Source organism: Pongo pygmaeus, chromosome 14 (genome assembly GCF_028885625.2).
Source record: "Pongo pygmaeus isolate AG05252 chromosome 14, NHGRI_mPonPyg2-v2.0_pri, whole genome shotgun sequence".
NCBI lineage: Eukaryota > Metazoa > Chordata > Mammalia > Primates > Hominidae > Pongo > Pongo pygmaeus.
The window spans coordinates 50,376,484-50,394,496 of NC_072387.2; the positions used below are offsets into that span (position 1 = coordinate 50,376,484).

Below are 18,013 nucleotides of genomic sequence, written 5' to 3' on the forward strand. Positions count from 1 at the left end.
GTGAAGATCCAGAAACTTACATGTAGTGAGAAAGAATATGTTTACCTGGAAAGGCAGGCTTTAGTAACAGCACTGTGAAGATTTTCATTAGGATACTGTGACAGCCGACGAGAAATTCGCAACAGTTGTCTGGTAGAAAGTGATGCTGCTAACGATTGTGCCTATCAAAAGACAAATACATTGTGTTAAGAGTCTTGTTTCAACTTGCTAAAGTCCCTTTAGATGGATATCACAGCAGAATTCATTATTACTGAAGGGGTAAGGCCAGACTTAAAGTATGTGCTGTTAATTAATTACAAATCAAAATAAACAGAAACCAATTTACACTTAAAACATCCTTGAAGATAGTTTTTAAAAAACCTAAAGTATTTATCAATTAAATTTAATTAATGTATTTTAATTGTGCTAAGTTGGAGATAGGAGGGGCAATGGGGGAAGGATGTTACATAACAAAGGTCACACTGGACTTAGGCTGTATGATTGACTGTTCACTTTTTCTCCTTACACAAAGCCAAGGTGTTAAGATACCATGGAAATGTTTAAAGCTTTAAGCAAATCTGTGGTTTCTAAAATAGCCAAAAAGAGTTGTAAACAATTTAGGCTGTTGGCTACAGAGGTATCAACCAATTTGTCACTTGTGCTGCAGCTTGCTGTTTTGAATCCTTCCCCTATGCTGTCAGAATAATTTCACTTTGTTATATTACATTTCCCAAAATTCCAAGAATAGAGGTGCTAGTATAGAACTCAGGACATGGTAAGTACTCGATAAATATTTGTTGAAATTCTTTTGGCAGGCAGCATAATATAATGGTAAAGTTTATAGGCTTTGGAATCAGATAAGTCAGTATCCTATTTATTAGCTGCGTTACCTTGGCAAATTACTTAACCTTTCCAAGCCTCAGTTCCCTCAACTTTAAAATGACAATAGTAATGCCTTCACCTTTAAGGTCGTTATGAAGGTTAAATTAGAAAATGATTCTAAAGTACTTAGCACATGTCACACACATATGGGTGCTCAACAAATGGCAACAACTGTTATTTAAAAATCAGCCTCTTCAAAATGAAAACAAAAAACCCAGCAGAGAAAGGTGATGGGACCTACATATTAGCATATATTTAGTAAATGAGATTATTACTGGCCTAATTCCTAACTTAGATCAGCAGCATTAGAAGATAGTGATTTTCACTGAAAACCACAGGACAGAAGCACTTTTGAAGCAACTGGACCTTTGGGAGGGCAAGGCAGGTCAGTATGAAATGTCACAGAGGGTGATAAGGGCAGTAAAGTGGCTCTGAGCACTCAAGGGCCTGGAGAAGAGGACTCTATGAAATTAACAAAGGGTTCAGAATGGATGAGGGGAGAATGTCAAAGACACACTGCGCATTTGCTTGTTTTAATGTTCCGCCTAAGGTCATCTCCGTATGTCCCAAAGAAGAAAAAATATAGTTTATTTATCCTTCCTTGTGTATTTCACGTCTCCATGAGATATTGGTCTGCTGTTAGTATTCTATCTCAGCTACAACATTAGTATCATATTTCCTTTGGGAATTAGGTTGGAAGCATGACCACCACATATCCTTTCTTCTATTAAAAAACACATTCTAAGTTTCAAAGAACTCATTTACAAGCAAACATTTGGTCCATTCTTATTTTCAATTAATTTGCATTTCAGACATGGAGACAATATTCAAATATAATAAATCATAAATTAAAATTCAAAATAGTATATACTTCAATGCTAAAATAAGTGGAACAGTAGACAGCTGTTATAGGCAGTTAAAATATTCAAATGGGCATGAGAAATCCTCTGATCAAAGGCATGAAAGCAAAAGGAATGGAACCACAAGTAGAACATGAGGAAATCAGACCAGCTTTACTAGAAGGTCCTGCTGGAAGGCTTGCTCTCAAACAACAAAGACCTATGAATGACACTCTGAGGGGTTTGGCTTTATTCTTAAAGGCACTAGGATTCTGCTATGTGTAAAGTCGTAATATGATTTTAGAATCAGGTTATTACTAGCCTACTTCCTAATTTAAATCAGCAGCAGTATAGAAAGTATTTGAAGTACAGAGAGAACTGAGACAGGAAACAGAAAGCTACTTCAATAATCTGCCTATAAAAGGAAAAAGTCCTACAGTAAGGTTATGGCAACAAGAATGGAGAGGTAGGATACAACAAACTTGGCAACTGACTTGCTATGAGAAAGAAACATGTATTGAGGATAAAATTCAGGCAATGTGACTGATATCAAAAGTCAAATATAACTCAGAAATTCCCATTTTTAATACCTAGGAGCATGAAAAATTCACATTTTAATCATAAAAAATATTTGACAAATGACTCTAACCAGAGGATTCTTATAAGAGTCCTGTTAAACCATAGGGTATAACATTCTAATCTCATTCTAAGCATGACACTGAATTCGGGCTTCACATTTCATTCCAGTGATCAATAAGGAATGCTCATACATTTGAACACCAATTCTCCGGTTCTTCTAGTTGAAAGCACCAAAATGCTTTGCAATAATAACCAGGGTTGAGAAAATGAGAGATAAGCTTTGTGTTGAGCCATTTAAGTGTTGAATAAAGGGTTTGGTAATCTCTGCTCTCACATTATTATCAATTAAAAATTGAGAGTATACTTTAAAAATTCCTGATGTATTTAACATTTACATCAAATTTCTAACTGCAGTTTTATCTTGCAAAAAAAAAGGGGGGGTGGTGAAGATATGAAGCACATTCCCCTAGTTACCATGGTGATACAGTTTAAGAGTACACCTCGAAGGGTTTGTTCATATTAACATGATTAGTAATACTTCAGCTTAAAAACATAAAGGTTCTCATCAGAAATTATTAAACATTATTTTTCTATTCTTCATTTTTATAAAAGAATGAAAATGTAGCATGTTCTAAAGGAGAGACAACTCTAGGGACAATCTGTTAATAAAATTTTAATTAATCAATTTATTCATTAATTCACCAAAGATTTAAGTGTCTATTATGTGCCAGGCCGCAGGCTGGGAAATGGGAATAAAAGAACAAATAAGACTTAGTCTCAAGGCGTTCAAATAGCAACTGGGGAAATAAAAGTAAATTATAATACAACTGCAATAGGTCAACATCAGAAATATATGTCAAATGTCATGAAAGCAGATTGGAGATATTAGTTACTGCTCCCTAAGGGGGCTGAGAGAGACTTAAGAGAAGAGAGAAACTAAGGGACAACTGGATGGAGGGAAAGCACATTCTAGGCATTATCTAAGGCAGAGACATTTAAGTATAAGCGGTATTAGAAAATAGCAAGAAGCTAAGTGTGGGAAGAGCTGAGGATGCTTCAAGAACAGTTTGTAGAAACTGAGGCTTGATGAGCAGCTTAGGGTCAGAAGGAACTCAGCAGGCATGTTTAGCAGGCTGTCTTCAGTCTACAGGCAAAGAGAGTCAATCCCTTAACAGTTTTAAACAATGGGAAGAACTTAGGAAATGGATTTGGGAAAGATCATTCCAGGGACAATATGGAAGATTCATCCATCCATTTACTTAACAGATACTTGTGGAATACATTACTAATCTCTAACTTTGTTCTCTGTAGTATTGCCAGCATTTGGAACTTTGCACAGTAGGAACACTGTGCAAATCAGGAATAGCTACTGTGCAAAGTTCCAGAGGCTGGGGAGACTACAGGGAACAAAGAAAAAACCCCTGCAACCCTGGAACTGAAATCCGAGTGAAGGAAGATAGACAACAAAAAATTAGTGAGTAAAACATACATTATGTCAAAGAGTAAGAAACCCTATAAAGAATCTTAAAGCAGAAAGAGGGATATAAATAAAATGGAATCGAAATTTGATTCTAGAGTGCTTCAGGAAGGCCTCACAGAAAAGGTGACCACCTGAGCAAATCCCAAAAAGGAAAGTGAGTAAACATGCAGCTATCCAGGGAAGAATAATCTAGGCAGAGGAAAACACCAAGTGGCAAAGTCCTTGGGGCAGGCACTAGTAAGTTCAAGGAACAACAAAGACACCAGTGTAGCTAAAACCAATGGGTAAAGGAGAAAGTATTTGGAATGAGGCCCCAGAGGGGGATTAACAGGGGACCTGTGACAGCCAGAAAGTGACCACCCTTATCCCCAAAAATCCACATCCTAATCTCTGGAAATTGTCAATGTTACTTTCTACGGCAAAATTGACTTTGCAAATAAAATTAAGATAAGGATTTTGAGATGTGGAGATTATGTTGCACTATGTGTGTGGATCCTAAATGTAATCTTATATACCCTTGTAGCAGGGAGAAAGAGGGAGATTTGACACAAACACAGGGGAGAAGGTAATGTAAAGATGAAGGCAGGATTGATATGGTGAGTCCACTAGTCAAGGAATGCTGGCAGCCACCAAAACCCAGAAGAGGCAAGGAATAGATTCTCCCCTGGAGCCTCCGATGGAGTGCAACCTTGCTGACACTTTGATTCTGGCTCAGTCATACTGATTTCAGACTTGTTGTCCAGACAAAGAAAAAATAAATTTCTCTTATCTTAAGCCATCAATTTATGGTAACTTGTTACAATAGCAACAGGAAATTACTAGAGAGTCATATGATGAATGAATTATTGGTAAAGAAGGCAGTCAAGAGGATATAATATTCCAGGAGAAAGATTATGAAATCCACTACTAGGACAGTTACTGACAATAGATAAGAGAACAGATGAGATATCAAGACGCTTAACTGGTGAGATTTGTTTTCAGATTAAGTAAAGACAGCAGGAAAGCAAGGAATCAACAATGATGTCTAGGTTTCTAATTTACGTAATTTGGCAGCTAGATTATCAACAAAGTCAAGAAATTAAATCAAGAATAGGAACAGATTTAAAATGGAAAGACAGTTTAGTTGTACAAGATATGTGAATTTACAATGATCTCAGTGTGAAAGAAATTAACGTTTAGTAAGCAGTTACTAAGAAGGAGATTCTTGACACACATTTTTATGTTTAATCATTGACACCATTTTATGAGGTAGATGGTACTGTTCCCATTTTACAGATGAGAACACTGAGACTCACAGAGTTAAACAGTGACAGCCCTCTATCTTTCTAACATGCCATCTGGGAATGGAAATACAAGTAAATCAGAAATGAGAAGTTAGAAGCTGAACATAAAGATGTAGGCATTAACTTGTGATAGGTACTTGAAGCCATAAGAATAGATAACACTGCTCAGCATAGGAGACAGAGGGGACAGAGCAGAACCCCCCATGAACATTAAGTACTCTGGAGCTACAAGTTTCTTTCTATAACATCAGCGAGGAGGAGCTGGAAGAAATGTTAAAATCACTGAAATCAGAGTAAACCATATGCATAGAACAAAGGCATAGCATAAGGGATTCCGAAAAATAAAATACCAGCTTAAAAAATAGATTTTAAGTACTGAATTCTAAGAAAAGAAAACCAGCAGCATGTCAACAATAGAAAATCCTGTGGAAAAAGCCTAGACTTACCGTTGGATCCTGTGTTTCTCTGAGTTTGTGTGTAAATGATAATAACTTATCCAGAGCTTCCTGAGGTACATTTGGGACCTATTTTTTGAGAGAGTTGAGGACAAACAGAAGGAATAAATCGGGATATCTGATCAATCAATCAGAAATTATGACTACTTAGCAAATAATATTAGAATTACATTTTTAGAAAAGTCATTCATTGTTGGTTAAATGTTTAACTTATGGATAAAGTTGCTTATTCAACCTCTTAGGAAACACTGAAACCCCTGCTTTCTCTTTAAGAATCAGGTAACTTAAACCAAGACACTCTTCTCCATATACAATTCTATCACCACGATAAAACTGAAGAGAGTCTTTAACACAATTTAAAACTGGCCCATAGTGTACCCATAAAGAACTTTTCATGTATCATCATTTCCTATTTTGTTAGCTTCAGCATGACATTTTAAGTACTAATTAGGTGTTTTTTACTGAAACCAAGTTCCCTTATTTAGCAGCAATCTTACATACATATCTAAATGACATAAGGTACATTTATTTAAAGAATGGATACTCAAGGTGTCCATTTTTCCAAAAACATGTAAAACACATATTTAAGGGGTATGATCAACATATCAATGAACTCGGAAGAGCAACTGCCCAAGTAACACGTATCGATTGCTTTTAACTATAACAAACTTCAATTAAGTACTTAATTAAGCTATAAGCAATTTTTATTTAAGCAATAACAAATTTAAGGTTTTAATTTTAAAAGATCAAAAAAAGATACTAAAACAATGACTAGGACAGTGTGACAATTTTAGAAGAATACTGCTTAGGGTTTCATTGGTCATTTAAGTAATTAGAATTTTTTTAAATGCTAAGTCCTAGTCCATATATACTTTATTTCATTTATTCTTTAAATCAATCCTATGATGTAATAAATAGTATTATCCCCATTTTTAGATGAGGAAACTATGACTGAGTAATTTACTCAAGATCTGGAAGCTAATAAGTAGTGGATTTCACATTGAGAGCCAAGTCATTAAACTCTAAAACCTATGCCTTTATTTACAACCATGCTTACAAGACCTAAAATTAATAAGTTCATTCAGATGTTTCAAAGGGAATAAATGTATTTAAATAGAAAGTTAATAATTAGTGATCTAGAACAGTACTGTCCAATAGAACCTTCTATGATGATGAGCATTGTATACATGCTGTTTAATATGGTAGCCAAAAGCTCCCATGTGGATACTGAGTACTTGAAAAGTGACTGAGAGTGCAGTGGTGTGATCTCGGCTCACTGCAACCTCCATCTCCCGGGTTCAAGCAGTTCTCCTGTGTCACCCTCCCGAGTAGCTGGGATTACAGGTGTGCACCAACAAGCCCAGCTAATTTTTTGTATTTTAGTAGAGACGAGGTTTCACCATGTTGGCCAGCCTGGTCTCGAACTCCTGACCTCAGGTGATCCACCCGCCTTGGCCTCCCAAAGTGCTGGGATTACAGGCGTGAGCCACCACACCCAGCCAAATTTTTTAAAAATTAATTTAACATGGTCAGGTGTGGTGGCTCATGCCTGTAGTCCCAGCACTTTGGGAGGCTGAGGCGGGTGGATCAATTGAGGCCAGGAGTTCAAGACCAGCCTGGCCAACATGGTGAAACCCCGTCTCTACTAAAAATAGAAAAATTAGCCAGGAGTGGTGGTGCGCACCTGTAGTCTCAGCTACTTGAGAGGCTGAGGCCAGGAGCCTTGAACCCAGGAGGCAGAGGTTTCAGTGAGCCGAGATCACACCACTCCAGCGTGGGCAATAGAGCAAGACTTAGTTTCAAACAAATAATAATAATAATAATAATAATTTAACGTGGCTAGTGCTATTGCATTGAAGAGTGCAGTTCTAAAACTCCAAAAGTGCTAACCACAATGCTTAAGGCACACATTGAAACAATGGATCACACACACTAGAAGTCATCAAAGGACTAATCAGGCAAGTACAGGACACGTTACAGTCTTGAGAGACCAGGACTACTTACTATTTACGTGTCTGGCCTCCTTTTATAGTAGGAACTTAAAATAGTCACTTTTCACTAAACAGAAAAATAAAAGGGATTCGAAAATGGCCTCCACCTGAGGAAAGAGGAGAGACAGGCCACATTCATGGTTCTTAGAGTGTGGTTCCCAGACCAGCAGCATCAGTATCACCTGAGAACTTGTTAGAAATACAAATTTTAATATACCATCCCAGATCTACTAGCTCAAAAACTATGGAGATGGAGCCCAGAAACCTGTGTTTTACCAAGTCCTCCAGATGATGCTGAAAAATGTGAAAGTTTAAGATCCACTGACCTTCACCACTGTATGAGGAAATTTAGGAGTAAATGGGAACAAAAAACTAAAAATGTCTAACTCTACTTCGGCATATATCAGAGTGCCTTAAAAAGAGATCAGCTGTAGAAAATAGACTAAGATTGGCTTTCTTCTTACCTTTTCCTTAATCACTTGGATTTCTTCGTTTTTCACAAGTGGTTTCATGTAATGGAAAAAGAACATGGTTAAGAATTCTGGTCCCAGCCACTGGTGTGCTGTGCTTCCAATAACAGGGGGTTCTGCCAAGGCAATGATTCTGAAGGAGGGATGGATAGGAAAAATGGATCTAAAATAGGAAAAAAATGAAAAAAACATAACATATCTTTCATGTAAGAAATCAGATCATGGTAACTAAAGTCTAGGCAATGTTAGGGCTATTATGCTGTTAATAATGTCAATGTTATCATCCAAAGGGTTAGCTTTGAAAAAAACAAAGGACATTCTAAGAACCTAAGATCAAAACAATCACCTACTACCACTGCTAGTAAATGCTGTACAATAACCACTCATGAAATTCCAGCCCTGGCACGAACCACTGCTTTTGATATACTGTTATGCCTACAACATATTTTCTCCATAGTGTCTTGAAATAAAATCCCATCCAGTTCACATTCATTATATAGACCATCTTTATTCATTTAAAACCCCTCAGAATCTCCTATCTCACAAGGAACCCACTCTATGTCAGTCAAAAAGACCAAGAGGCACAATTCAGGATAAGGAGACTTTACAGTACAGAAAATGTAAGAAACATAAAGGGTTAGATTGAAATTAAAATTTAGATTGGGAATAAGAACACTTAAGTCTTAAAAAGGCAGAGAAAATAAAACCTTTATAGAATGCACTCTTTTGTCATTTTTATAGGAAATGTTATGATTTTAAAGTGATCTCTTTTAAAACTCTCTGGTAGGGAAACTGAGGAAGCATGTAAATTTTCTAGGACACACAGAGGAGTAAGATAAGACTTTCTTTGGTTTGCGAAATGACTTGAATTATTTTTGGAAGAACTAGAAATCCTGTATCAGAATCTTAATCATGTGGATAATATTGTCCATTTTTATCAATTCTACTAAAAAACCCAGCAGAAATATGCTTTTTGAGGGTAATATAGTTCTTGCTAAGAGAAAGGAGGGATAAAACATAAACACTTGCCAAGAGCTTCAGAAAAACAAAAATATAGGTACATAACTGGCATTTCACCATTAACTATAACATTAAATTACAGTCCAAAAGGTAAATGACTAAGCAACTAGAATACCAGGAAGTAGGACACAAGTGGAAAGAATCAGATGAGTACTCTGAAGAGTTAAGACCAAGCACCATCAATACAACAGGCAGGTCTACCAAGTCCCTGACGGCATGATCTGTAATTTTAGAGGCCACATCATCATTTGAAAACAAGGGGAAACCAATTTTTAGAAATTGGTCACATGAAAGGCCTAGATTAAATGAATTCACAAATACTACCAGACGTCATTTCATTTCTCTAGGTAGAAAGAAAAAGACTTATTTGCAGGTGTTTTAGCAGGGCCTGGGGGAGTGATCTGTCCTAGAGTTGTTCTGGAAAAAGAGGGAAGAATAACAACATGGACAGTGCCTGAAAGTCCAGAGGATAGCACAATTACTTAAGATTGCTAGTAATTAGATAGCCACGTGACAGAAACTGGACACAGAAAATCCTGTGAGGGAAAGCCAAAGAGGGAGGTTATTCCATTTTCCACTTCTGCTAAGTGGTTTGCTATAATCCAGAAAACTGCCATAAAGCCCAGCAACAGATGTTGGATGTATCCTTGATCCTCTTCTCTCCTAGTTAGGACAAAAAAAAGGTAGGAGAGAAAGAGCCTGGTTTGGCTATCCAAAATTAAAGCTGCAGATGTAGTTTCTCACTTAAGATAGTGAAGGATACCAAATCAGGGAATAAACAAAGTCAAAATACAACAGGCAAGCCAAAAGGGGAAGTCTAATTTATATCCTTAAACCAGTAGATCAGGAAGCCAGGTACCACAGTGGAGCTGTAAAATTAGAACTAAAAGAACAATTAAAATGAGAGCATGCTAAATGGTTTACATTTAAAGGTGATGGTCATTTACTGGCGCATATATTGTCGATAGCTTGCTTTTTAGTATTGACTCCAGCAGGGTTCTCAAGTAAGCTGGCCAAATTTGAAGAAGGCAGTTTCTAAGACAGCTGATATGTTAGGCAGAGAAGTGTATAATGATTATAAAAACAGTCACCAAACTACTGAATAACAGGATGAGACGGGCCTTTTTGTTTGCTAGGTTCTCCCTAAAGGCTTCCTTACGTACAAATAGGTTACACAGGAAGTCTTTTCCTGATGATGCTAGCTAGGTTCCGCAAGGCTGAAAGACAGCAGAGGACCTGCTGTGTACTTAAGGTGATGTGGTAAACTGGTGGGTAATACAAAGACCGAAGAAGTGATAGATAATGAAAAAATTATAAGATAAGTGCCATTAAAATTTAAAATTAAGGTTAGGTTTAATTTTACTAAAATTTTAGCAACAACAAAAAAATAAATGAAACTACAGATATGGCTTAATTTCAGACAAAAAGATATTATTTCCTAAAGATTACAGATTTAGAGAGCAAAAAGATCATTTAAAACAATTTTTAAAACAAAATATTGAAGTCAATATGTTTGTGGGCATAAGTGTGAGTTTTTATAAAGTACTTTCTGATGCTTCTCAGCAGTAAAAAGGAACAAACTATCAATGTACGTAACAACATGGATGATCTCAAAACACTTAAGCTATGTGAAAGAAGCCAAACAAAAAAGAGCACACACTGTGTGATTCCATTTATATAAAACTCTAGAAAATATGAGCTCTATATAATGACCAGAAGCAGAACCCTGGGGATGAGAGAGGAGGGTAAAAGGAGCAGGAGTTGGGGATGACAACGGGTCTGAGGATACTTTGAGGATTATAGATACATTCATTATCTTGATATTGATGATGGTTTCATGGGTATTTATAAATATTAAAAATTATCAAACTGTACACTTTAAATATGCATAGTTTATTATATGTCAATCATACCTCAACAGAGCTTTTAATAAAACAAAAAAAGACTTCAAAAATCTCCAGTTTTTAAAGGGAATACTATGGTACGTTTTCATTGAATTTGTACATTGGGGAACTTGAAAGAATAATATGGAAGGCTTCTATAAAGACATCAATCATGAACTAGAACAGATTTCATCATTAGTTTTCCATACTACAATACTAATGTTCCAATTTAGAACCCAGAGTTATACAGTTCTGTACACAGACCATATTTCCCCTTTTTCCTGTGCAGTGTAGCAAACTGCATGAACACATTGCTTATGCATCTTTTTATCACCCAGGGTCTAGTGTAATACTTGGGGAAGAGAGCAGACGCTAAATAAATAAATGTATACTGCTATTGTTAATGACCATCATTGCTATTAACTTTTTGAAGATCTTTGGTGGGAAGGACAAACAAAGGTAAGTAATAAGAACTGAACTTATGGTGTCCCAGACAAGAGCTAGTCAAACTTGGTCCTGAATAAATATGTAAGAAGAGGTACATTCTCTGAATCAAAAAGACAAACTCAAAACATAAAATAATAAATGATTACATCATTTATAAAGTACTTTCTGATGCTTCTCACCAGTAAAAAGGAACAAACTATCAATGTACATAACAACATGGATGATCTCAAAACACTTAAGCTATGTGAAAGAAGCCAGATAAAAAAGAGCACACACTATGTGATTCCATTTATATAAAACTCTAGAAAATATGAGCTCTATATAATGACCAGAAGCAGAACCCTGGGGATGAGAGAGGAGGGTAAAAGGGGCAGGAGTCGGGGATGACAAGGCAAAGGGTTTCAAATGGTTCCTTGACCATAAAAATGTTCAGAAAAAATTATTTTCAAAATGAGAATTTCCTTAAGGCTTTTTGTTTTCAAAATCAAACACAAAGACTTGGGCATAAAATCCTGGATCTATCTAGAATTTTTTAAAAAAATTTATATGGTCTGATTTGCTTGCAAAGAAATACTAAGGTTTCTAGGAAGCTAGGAGATAGTGCTTAGATCCTGTGTTCAAATATGGGTAAGAGTAAAAGGGTTGAGAGAATATAACCGATCAAGGATTGTGCTCAAATGTCCAGTTATGTTCACCACTAAGACTGAGAGATTATAAACTGTTTTCAGTGTTCAATAGCAACAAATATAAATAAAATATTTAATAAAAATGCAAAAACACTGGAGCATATATATGTAAGTACATCTAAGACTAGGCCACTAATCTTTATTGTTTCCCCAAGATAACCAGAAGCCCTTTCTTGGCAATATAAACTTTTAATAACAGAAACTCTCAAACCCCTCATTTATGGTCTGGCCAACAGCAGGAACAGACATATTTAGCATCCTATAGTATTTATACTCCCCTTTTCCCTAAAGAAGTTTTTCTCATCAAAGGAAGGAGTTCTATTTTGGTCTCTATTTCCTGAGGGAAATACAGGCATAGTATCTGGTATATGTGGCCATCACACTATTTCCAACCACCACGTCCACAGCATTCCTGGTGTCTTGTAATATGAGAAAAGAAGATTCTAACCCTTCTAAGGGCATGTTAGGCATGTGATTACCTGCAGAGAATATAAAAGCCTGTAGAGCACTCCGAGATCATCAAGATGTATAGTCTTGGTGAAGAATTACTATACAATGAAGGTTGGCAAAAGAGCCAAATACAATTGTTTAGAAACTGGGTTTCACACTATAAAGTTGAAAGGGTTGGTAGCCCACTGCTAGAAGCTGTTAATTATGAGACCCTCAGTTAATAGACTTTGTCACTAAAAGGCATCAAAGTATTCCTAATTACTAGGTTCACATAAGGAAACACTGCTAGCTCAGAAGGTCAACTAAAACTGGATTAATAGAGTTATGCTTACCTGAGTTTCCTCTCTGAAAGCAGGACAGGTATCTAAATTTACCAACTGGGTCTAGAAGCAAAGAAGCTCTTAAATCTGTCTTGGTCTTGGAAAGGGCTAGAGGAATGTCAGAGAAGGTTTCACAGAGGACATCATTCTTGAAGGAATAGCAGAAGTTTGCTGTGCTGGTCCTGAGAGGTGAAAGATGAGGCTGGCAAGGCAGGCATGTGTAGATACCAGCCCTAAACACTGTAGGTGATGGAAACCACTGAAGGACTTAAACAGTGATGTGATCAAATTTACAGATTAGACAGTTCAAACTTCTAGCCTATGTGTGTGGAGAGGAAGGGGTTTCATTCACTAAGTTAAGGTAACTTAAGAGGAACAGCAGGTTTGTAGAAATGAGTTCAAAGTTTCTCTAAGACACCTAAGGAGAGACATCTAGTAGTCAGATGGCACTTAGGAGACAAAACTAAATTGGAAAGTGCTTTTAAAGAATGCTCAGTATATTGGATGGGTGCAGTGTCTCATGCCTGTAATCCCAGCATTTTGGGAGGGTGAGGAGGGAGGACTGCTTGAGGCTAGGAGTTCAAGAGCAGCCTGGGCAACATAGAGAGACCCCCATCTCTACAAAAATAAATTTTAAATTAGTCTAGTGTGGTGGTGTGCACCTGTAGTTCCAGCTATTCAAAAGGAAAGCTTGAGCCCAGGAGTTTGAGGTTGCAGTGAACTATGATAGCACTACTGCACCTCAGCCTGGGTGAAAGATGAGACCCTATCGAAAAGAAAAAGAAACAGAAAAAGAAAAAAAAAAAAAAGAAAAGAAGGGAAGGGGAGAGGAGGGAAGGGGACCAGAGGGGAGGGGAGGGAATATACTGAGAATGCTCAGTATATCAATGACAGATAAGGATATAAGAGTGACTGACATTGCCCAAGGAAAAGAAAAGGCCAAGGAGAAAACCCTGGGAGCTACCAATTTAAACAATATCTGAAACCTTTTCCAACCTCTCAAGGCACAGTTACTAGTCAATTCATCTTCTGTGTTCCCACAGCATTTTATACAGACCTGCAGTCTAACACTAAAAAACTGCATTGTGTTTATTTATTTACATATCTGTCTTCATGTGTGGTACACCACAGATGGCAACAAGTGTGTCATCTTAGAGCTGGCCCTCAATAAACATTTAACCTGAAGGAAAGAATGAAGTAATGCTAACACTCAATAACAAATACTTATACTCGCCAAATCAGTTATCTCCAATCATCAGTCTATAGATAAGATCATCTGGGTACTATTCTGCGAGCCTAGAGAGTGAATGACTCCATGGATTACCATTATAACATTCATGTTCAAAAACACCATCCAATTGCTATAGTTGGAACAAGAGCTTTAAAGCCAACTCTCAGGAGGCATTATTCTACAAATTAGTAGAAGTTGTCCTAGGAGTACTGATTCCCTGGAGGTAGATTTATTTATTTGTACAAGACTGTAGAAGCTGTTCTTTCTGTTAGGCAACTGCAAGTGATACTCCCTGAGCATCGACCATCCCCAGCCTCCAGAACTCTTCCTGTTAAAAAAGCAAAACAAAAACCTTCCCTGTCTTTCTATCTTTGACCTTTTTCTCTCTCTCAAAATCTTCCACAAAAAAGCTTAATATAAGTAAATAAAATAAATCTGAGTTTCTTTAAAGACTATTAGAAATAATCACTTTGCTAAAATTTAGTTCTGTGATTAAGTACAGAAATGAAAGGACAGACAATGTGGGTCATAAGTTTCTAATGTGGAGTTCAAATGCTACTGCCAAAAGTGATGTATTAGCTATGACCAGCATATAGGATCAACACATGCTAGATAATGGGTCATATTACATATAAGAACAACTCATGAAATAAAGTAATTTCCTCACTGAGTACAAATTTGCTGCTTTTACACTGTGCTGTATCTTTTAGTCAAGCTGTCAGTCTTCTACTCAATAAACACAGTCCTGAAAGAAGTACTGCCAAGCAGCTTAAGAGAAGAATCTAACCTATTATAACCCTAAAAAAGAACATATTTATTTTCAGAAAGACAAAAATAAGTCACAACATTAAATTAAGGCTAAGGTAAAAAAATTTACCAACAATCCATACTATCAGAGTGAAGCAGATTCTGTAACATGACTGTGTTTAACAACAAAATTAAGAAAATGGTGTGGTTCTCAGAAGAAAAATTACTGATAAGGAAAGGGATTATTAGGCTTTCAACTGTTAGAAATATTCAGACAACAAAGAAGAACCATTGTTAGGACATCTCACCTCTGAAAAATTAAGGACAGACTAAGATACTGACAGAACATAATAGAGAAAATAAAATAAAAGTAGAAGTTCAGCCCAGGAGGCTCAACATACATCTAAATAATAAAAAGTACAAGAAAAAACACCAGAGGAAACTGAGTAAGTGGGAGTGGAGAGAGATCTAAGATGATGTAGGAGCTACAAGAATAAAGAGCCACAAGCCCAGATTACAGTTCATCAGAATATACCATGAGAGAAACATGAAACTGACAGAAGGGCCAGGAGTGGTGGCTCACACCTATATTGCCAGCACTTTGGGAGGCCAAGGCAGGAGGATCTCTTGAGGCTAGCAGTTTAAGACATGCCTCAGCAACACAGTGAGATTGCTCAAAAAAAAAAATGGGAAAAACAAAACAAAATGTGTGGCGATGCGCAACTGTAGTCGCAGCTACTTGGGAGGCTAAGGCGGGAGGATGGTTTGAGCTCAGGAGTTCAAGGCTGCAGTGAGCCGAGATTGTGCCACTGCACTCCAGTCTGGTTGTTAGAAGAAGACCCTATCTCAAAAAAAGACAAAAAAAGAAAAAAAGAAATTGATAGAAGATGGAATTGATAAATATCAGGTGTGCCTGAATGTGCTGAGGGGAGATTTAGACGATAAGGGAAGTGTTTGGTATTAAAAATAAGGCAATATATACATAGAAACAGTCACTGTCTCCTCAATGCTCCCATACAATATTATACAGACCTTTATTCTAACACTTAAAATTACATTGTAATTACTTATTTACATATCTGTCTCTCTTCATATGTAATTATTAACTTGAGGGAAAAAAAGATGTATGCAAGAAAGGAAAATGAGTGTTGTATAGTAAACTGCTTAAGTGGGTACAGCTCTTAGGTTATCATAATAATGTAAGCATTGAATAAAGTTCTAAACAAAATTATTATATAACCCTTTAGGAAGAATAAGGGATAGAAGTGTGCATGTGTAAGGAGACAAGAGGTGGTGAAAAAGCTAAACATTAATTTTCCATGTAGAAATCAACAGATTATTCCTAACACTAAAAATAAATCAAATATCAATGAAAGTATACTGTTTAGTGACATAGAAGTAAATACCAAAAGAAAAACCTAAAGTTTGAAAGTAGTAGCCTCTGGGGAGTAAGATGTGGGAAATGGGAGACTGTCAACCGATCAATCTATGACAGGGGATGGTATTTTTCATAAAATACTTTGAAAAACTATCTGGCTCTAGTTTCATGCATGTTTAACAGTGGTAAATTTTCAAATGAAATTTTTTAAAAAGTAACTGAAGGAAAGAAAGCATTGCTATGATCTCTCTCCACTTTCTCCCAGTGACCTCTGGAAACAGAGCTGAGCCTAGTTTGTATTTATGAGGGAGACATAAATCCATAGTGATGAAGGTGGAAAACTTTGAGAAGAAAGTACTATTAACCACTCTGAGCCAAATTCCTGAAAGTATTTTCATTTGTAAAACTGCCTGTGACCATTAGAGAACTTGGGTACTTTTCATAGAAAAGGGTTGTCATTTCCTGGACATTTGGAGACAAGTAGAATGCTTCTGATGTCCTAAGAGAAACTGCCAGGCAGGCATGCTGTGAGCTACTGCAAAATTGCTTTGATTCATCCCTCTGAAAATATAAACTGTTCCATGACCCGTGATTCACATGCAAATAATGTGCCAAAGCCGACTGCTATAAACCAAAGTTATGATATGCGAAGGATCTCTAACTTGCCTCCCTAAACACTCAACCAACCATTTACCAGTCTAAAAGAATTTGATAATGTATACCTCGGAAGTAAAAGCAGCTGTGTAATCAAGTGAATTTTTAGTGACTTGTAAAGAGACAGGAAGGAATTTAACATTTCCCCTCTTGGAAAAAATTCCAAGAAATTTTTTAACAAATTTCTTCTTAAAATATAAACAATAATAAATACACTTAATTATTTTTTACGGGATTTAAATGTTTTAAATAGGGCAGTAAACCCTTTGAGTGGTGCGACAGCTTCAATTAAACAGAGACAAATTAAGTGATGAGGAGTTCCTCTGTATGCCAATGTCTAATTCTGTTAAAATATCCATGGAAATGTAGCAAGATAGAAAATAACATATTTGTCAAACTTCATTCTATATAGTATGCAGCCGAAAGAAGTATTTTCCTTCAAACTTTTTGTTTTGAAATTTTTTTAACTCACAGAAAATGTCAAAAATAGACTACAAATATCCTTCACCTAGATATTGCTAACTGTTAAGATTTTACCACATTTGTGTTCTCACTCTGAGAAAAAGAGAGAAAATGTCTGTTTGTACACACACACATACATGTCTTTTTTTCTGAAATATTTGGAAGTTGTAGACTTTTTTTTTTACTTTATCCCTTAAGTATCTCAACATGCATCTCGTAAGAATAGGAATATTCTCCTTCATAACCACAATATCATCATACTTAAGGAAATTAATAATTCAATAATATCATATAACATAGTCCATATTTAAACTTTTCTAATTTTTTATAGCCGTTTTTATTTTGTTTCCTCCTCCAGGATCCAGTCAAGTCTCACCATTGCATGTGGTTGTTACATCTCCACAAGAAATGTTTAAATAAGCTACAATGGTTAACCCGATATCAGATGGCATACTCCAACAATACTGATGACCTCCTTGGAGGATGAGCCCAGTTAATTGTGGGCCCAGCTTTAGTTTTGTTGAGAGAATACAAAATATGAGATCAAAACTGAATTGATAGGGCAACAGAGGAAAGATTACCTTCTTAAAACCAATGTTCTTATAAAACATTTAAATGCTTATTTAAAAGTAAGGCTGAAAAGAAAAACCACAACGAAATACCACCTTACTCCTGCAAGAATGGCCATAATTAAAAAGTCAAACAATAGTACATGTTGGCATGCATGTGGTGAAAAAGTAACATTTTTACACTGCCGGTGGGAATGTACATTAGTAC

The 18,013-nt window shown here is 36.3% G+C and overlaps 1 protein-coding gene across 2 annotated transcripts in view; it reads right to left on the reverse strand.

Annotated features, from left to right (window-relative positions):
- Positions 1-18,013, reverse strand: part of VWA8 (von Willebrand factor A domain containing 8) — a 393,780-nt gene that overhangs the window by 249,578 nt on the left and 126,189 nt on the right. For both annotated transcript variants that reach the window (XR_010123553.1, XM_054445896.2), the window contains exons 15-17: positions 7,953-8,121; positions 5,489-5,566; positions 46-161 (exon numbers count right to left, since the gene is read on the reverse strand). Coding sequence is in view for 1 of the 2 variants with exons in the window: in XM_054445896.2 (XP_054301871.2) it covers positions 46-161; positions 5,489-5,566; positions 7,953-8,121 (363 nt within the window). In the remaining variant the exon portion in view is untranslated. The remainder of the gene's footprint in view (positions 1-45; positions 162-5,488; positions 5,567-7,952; positions 8,122-18,013) is intronic.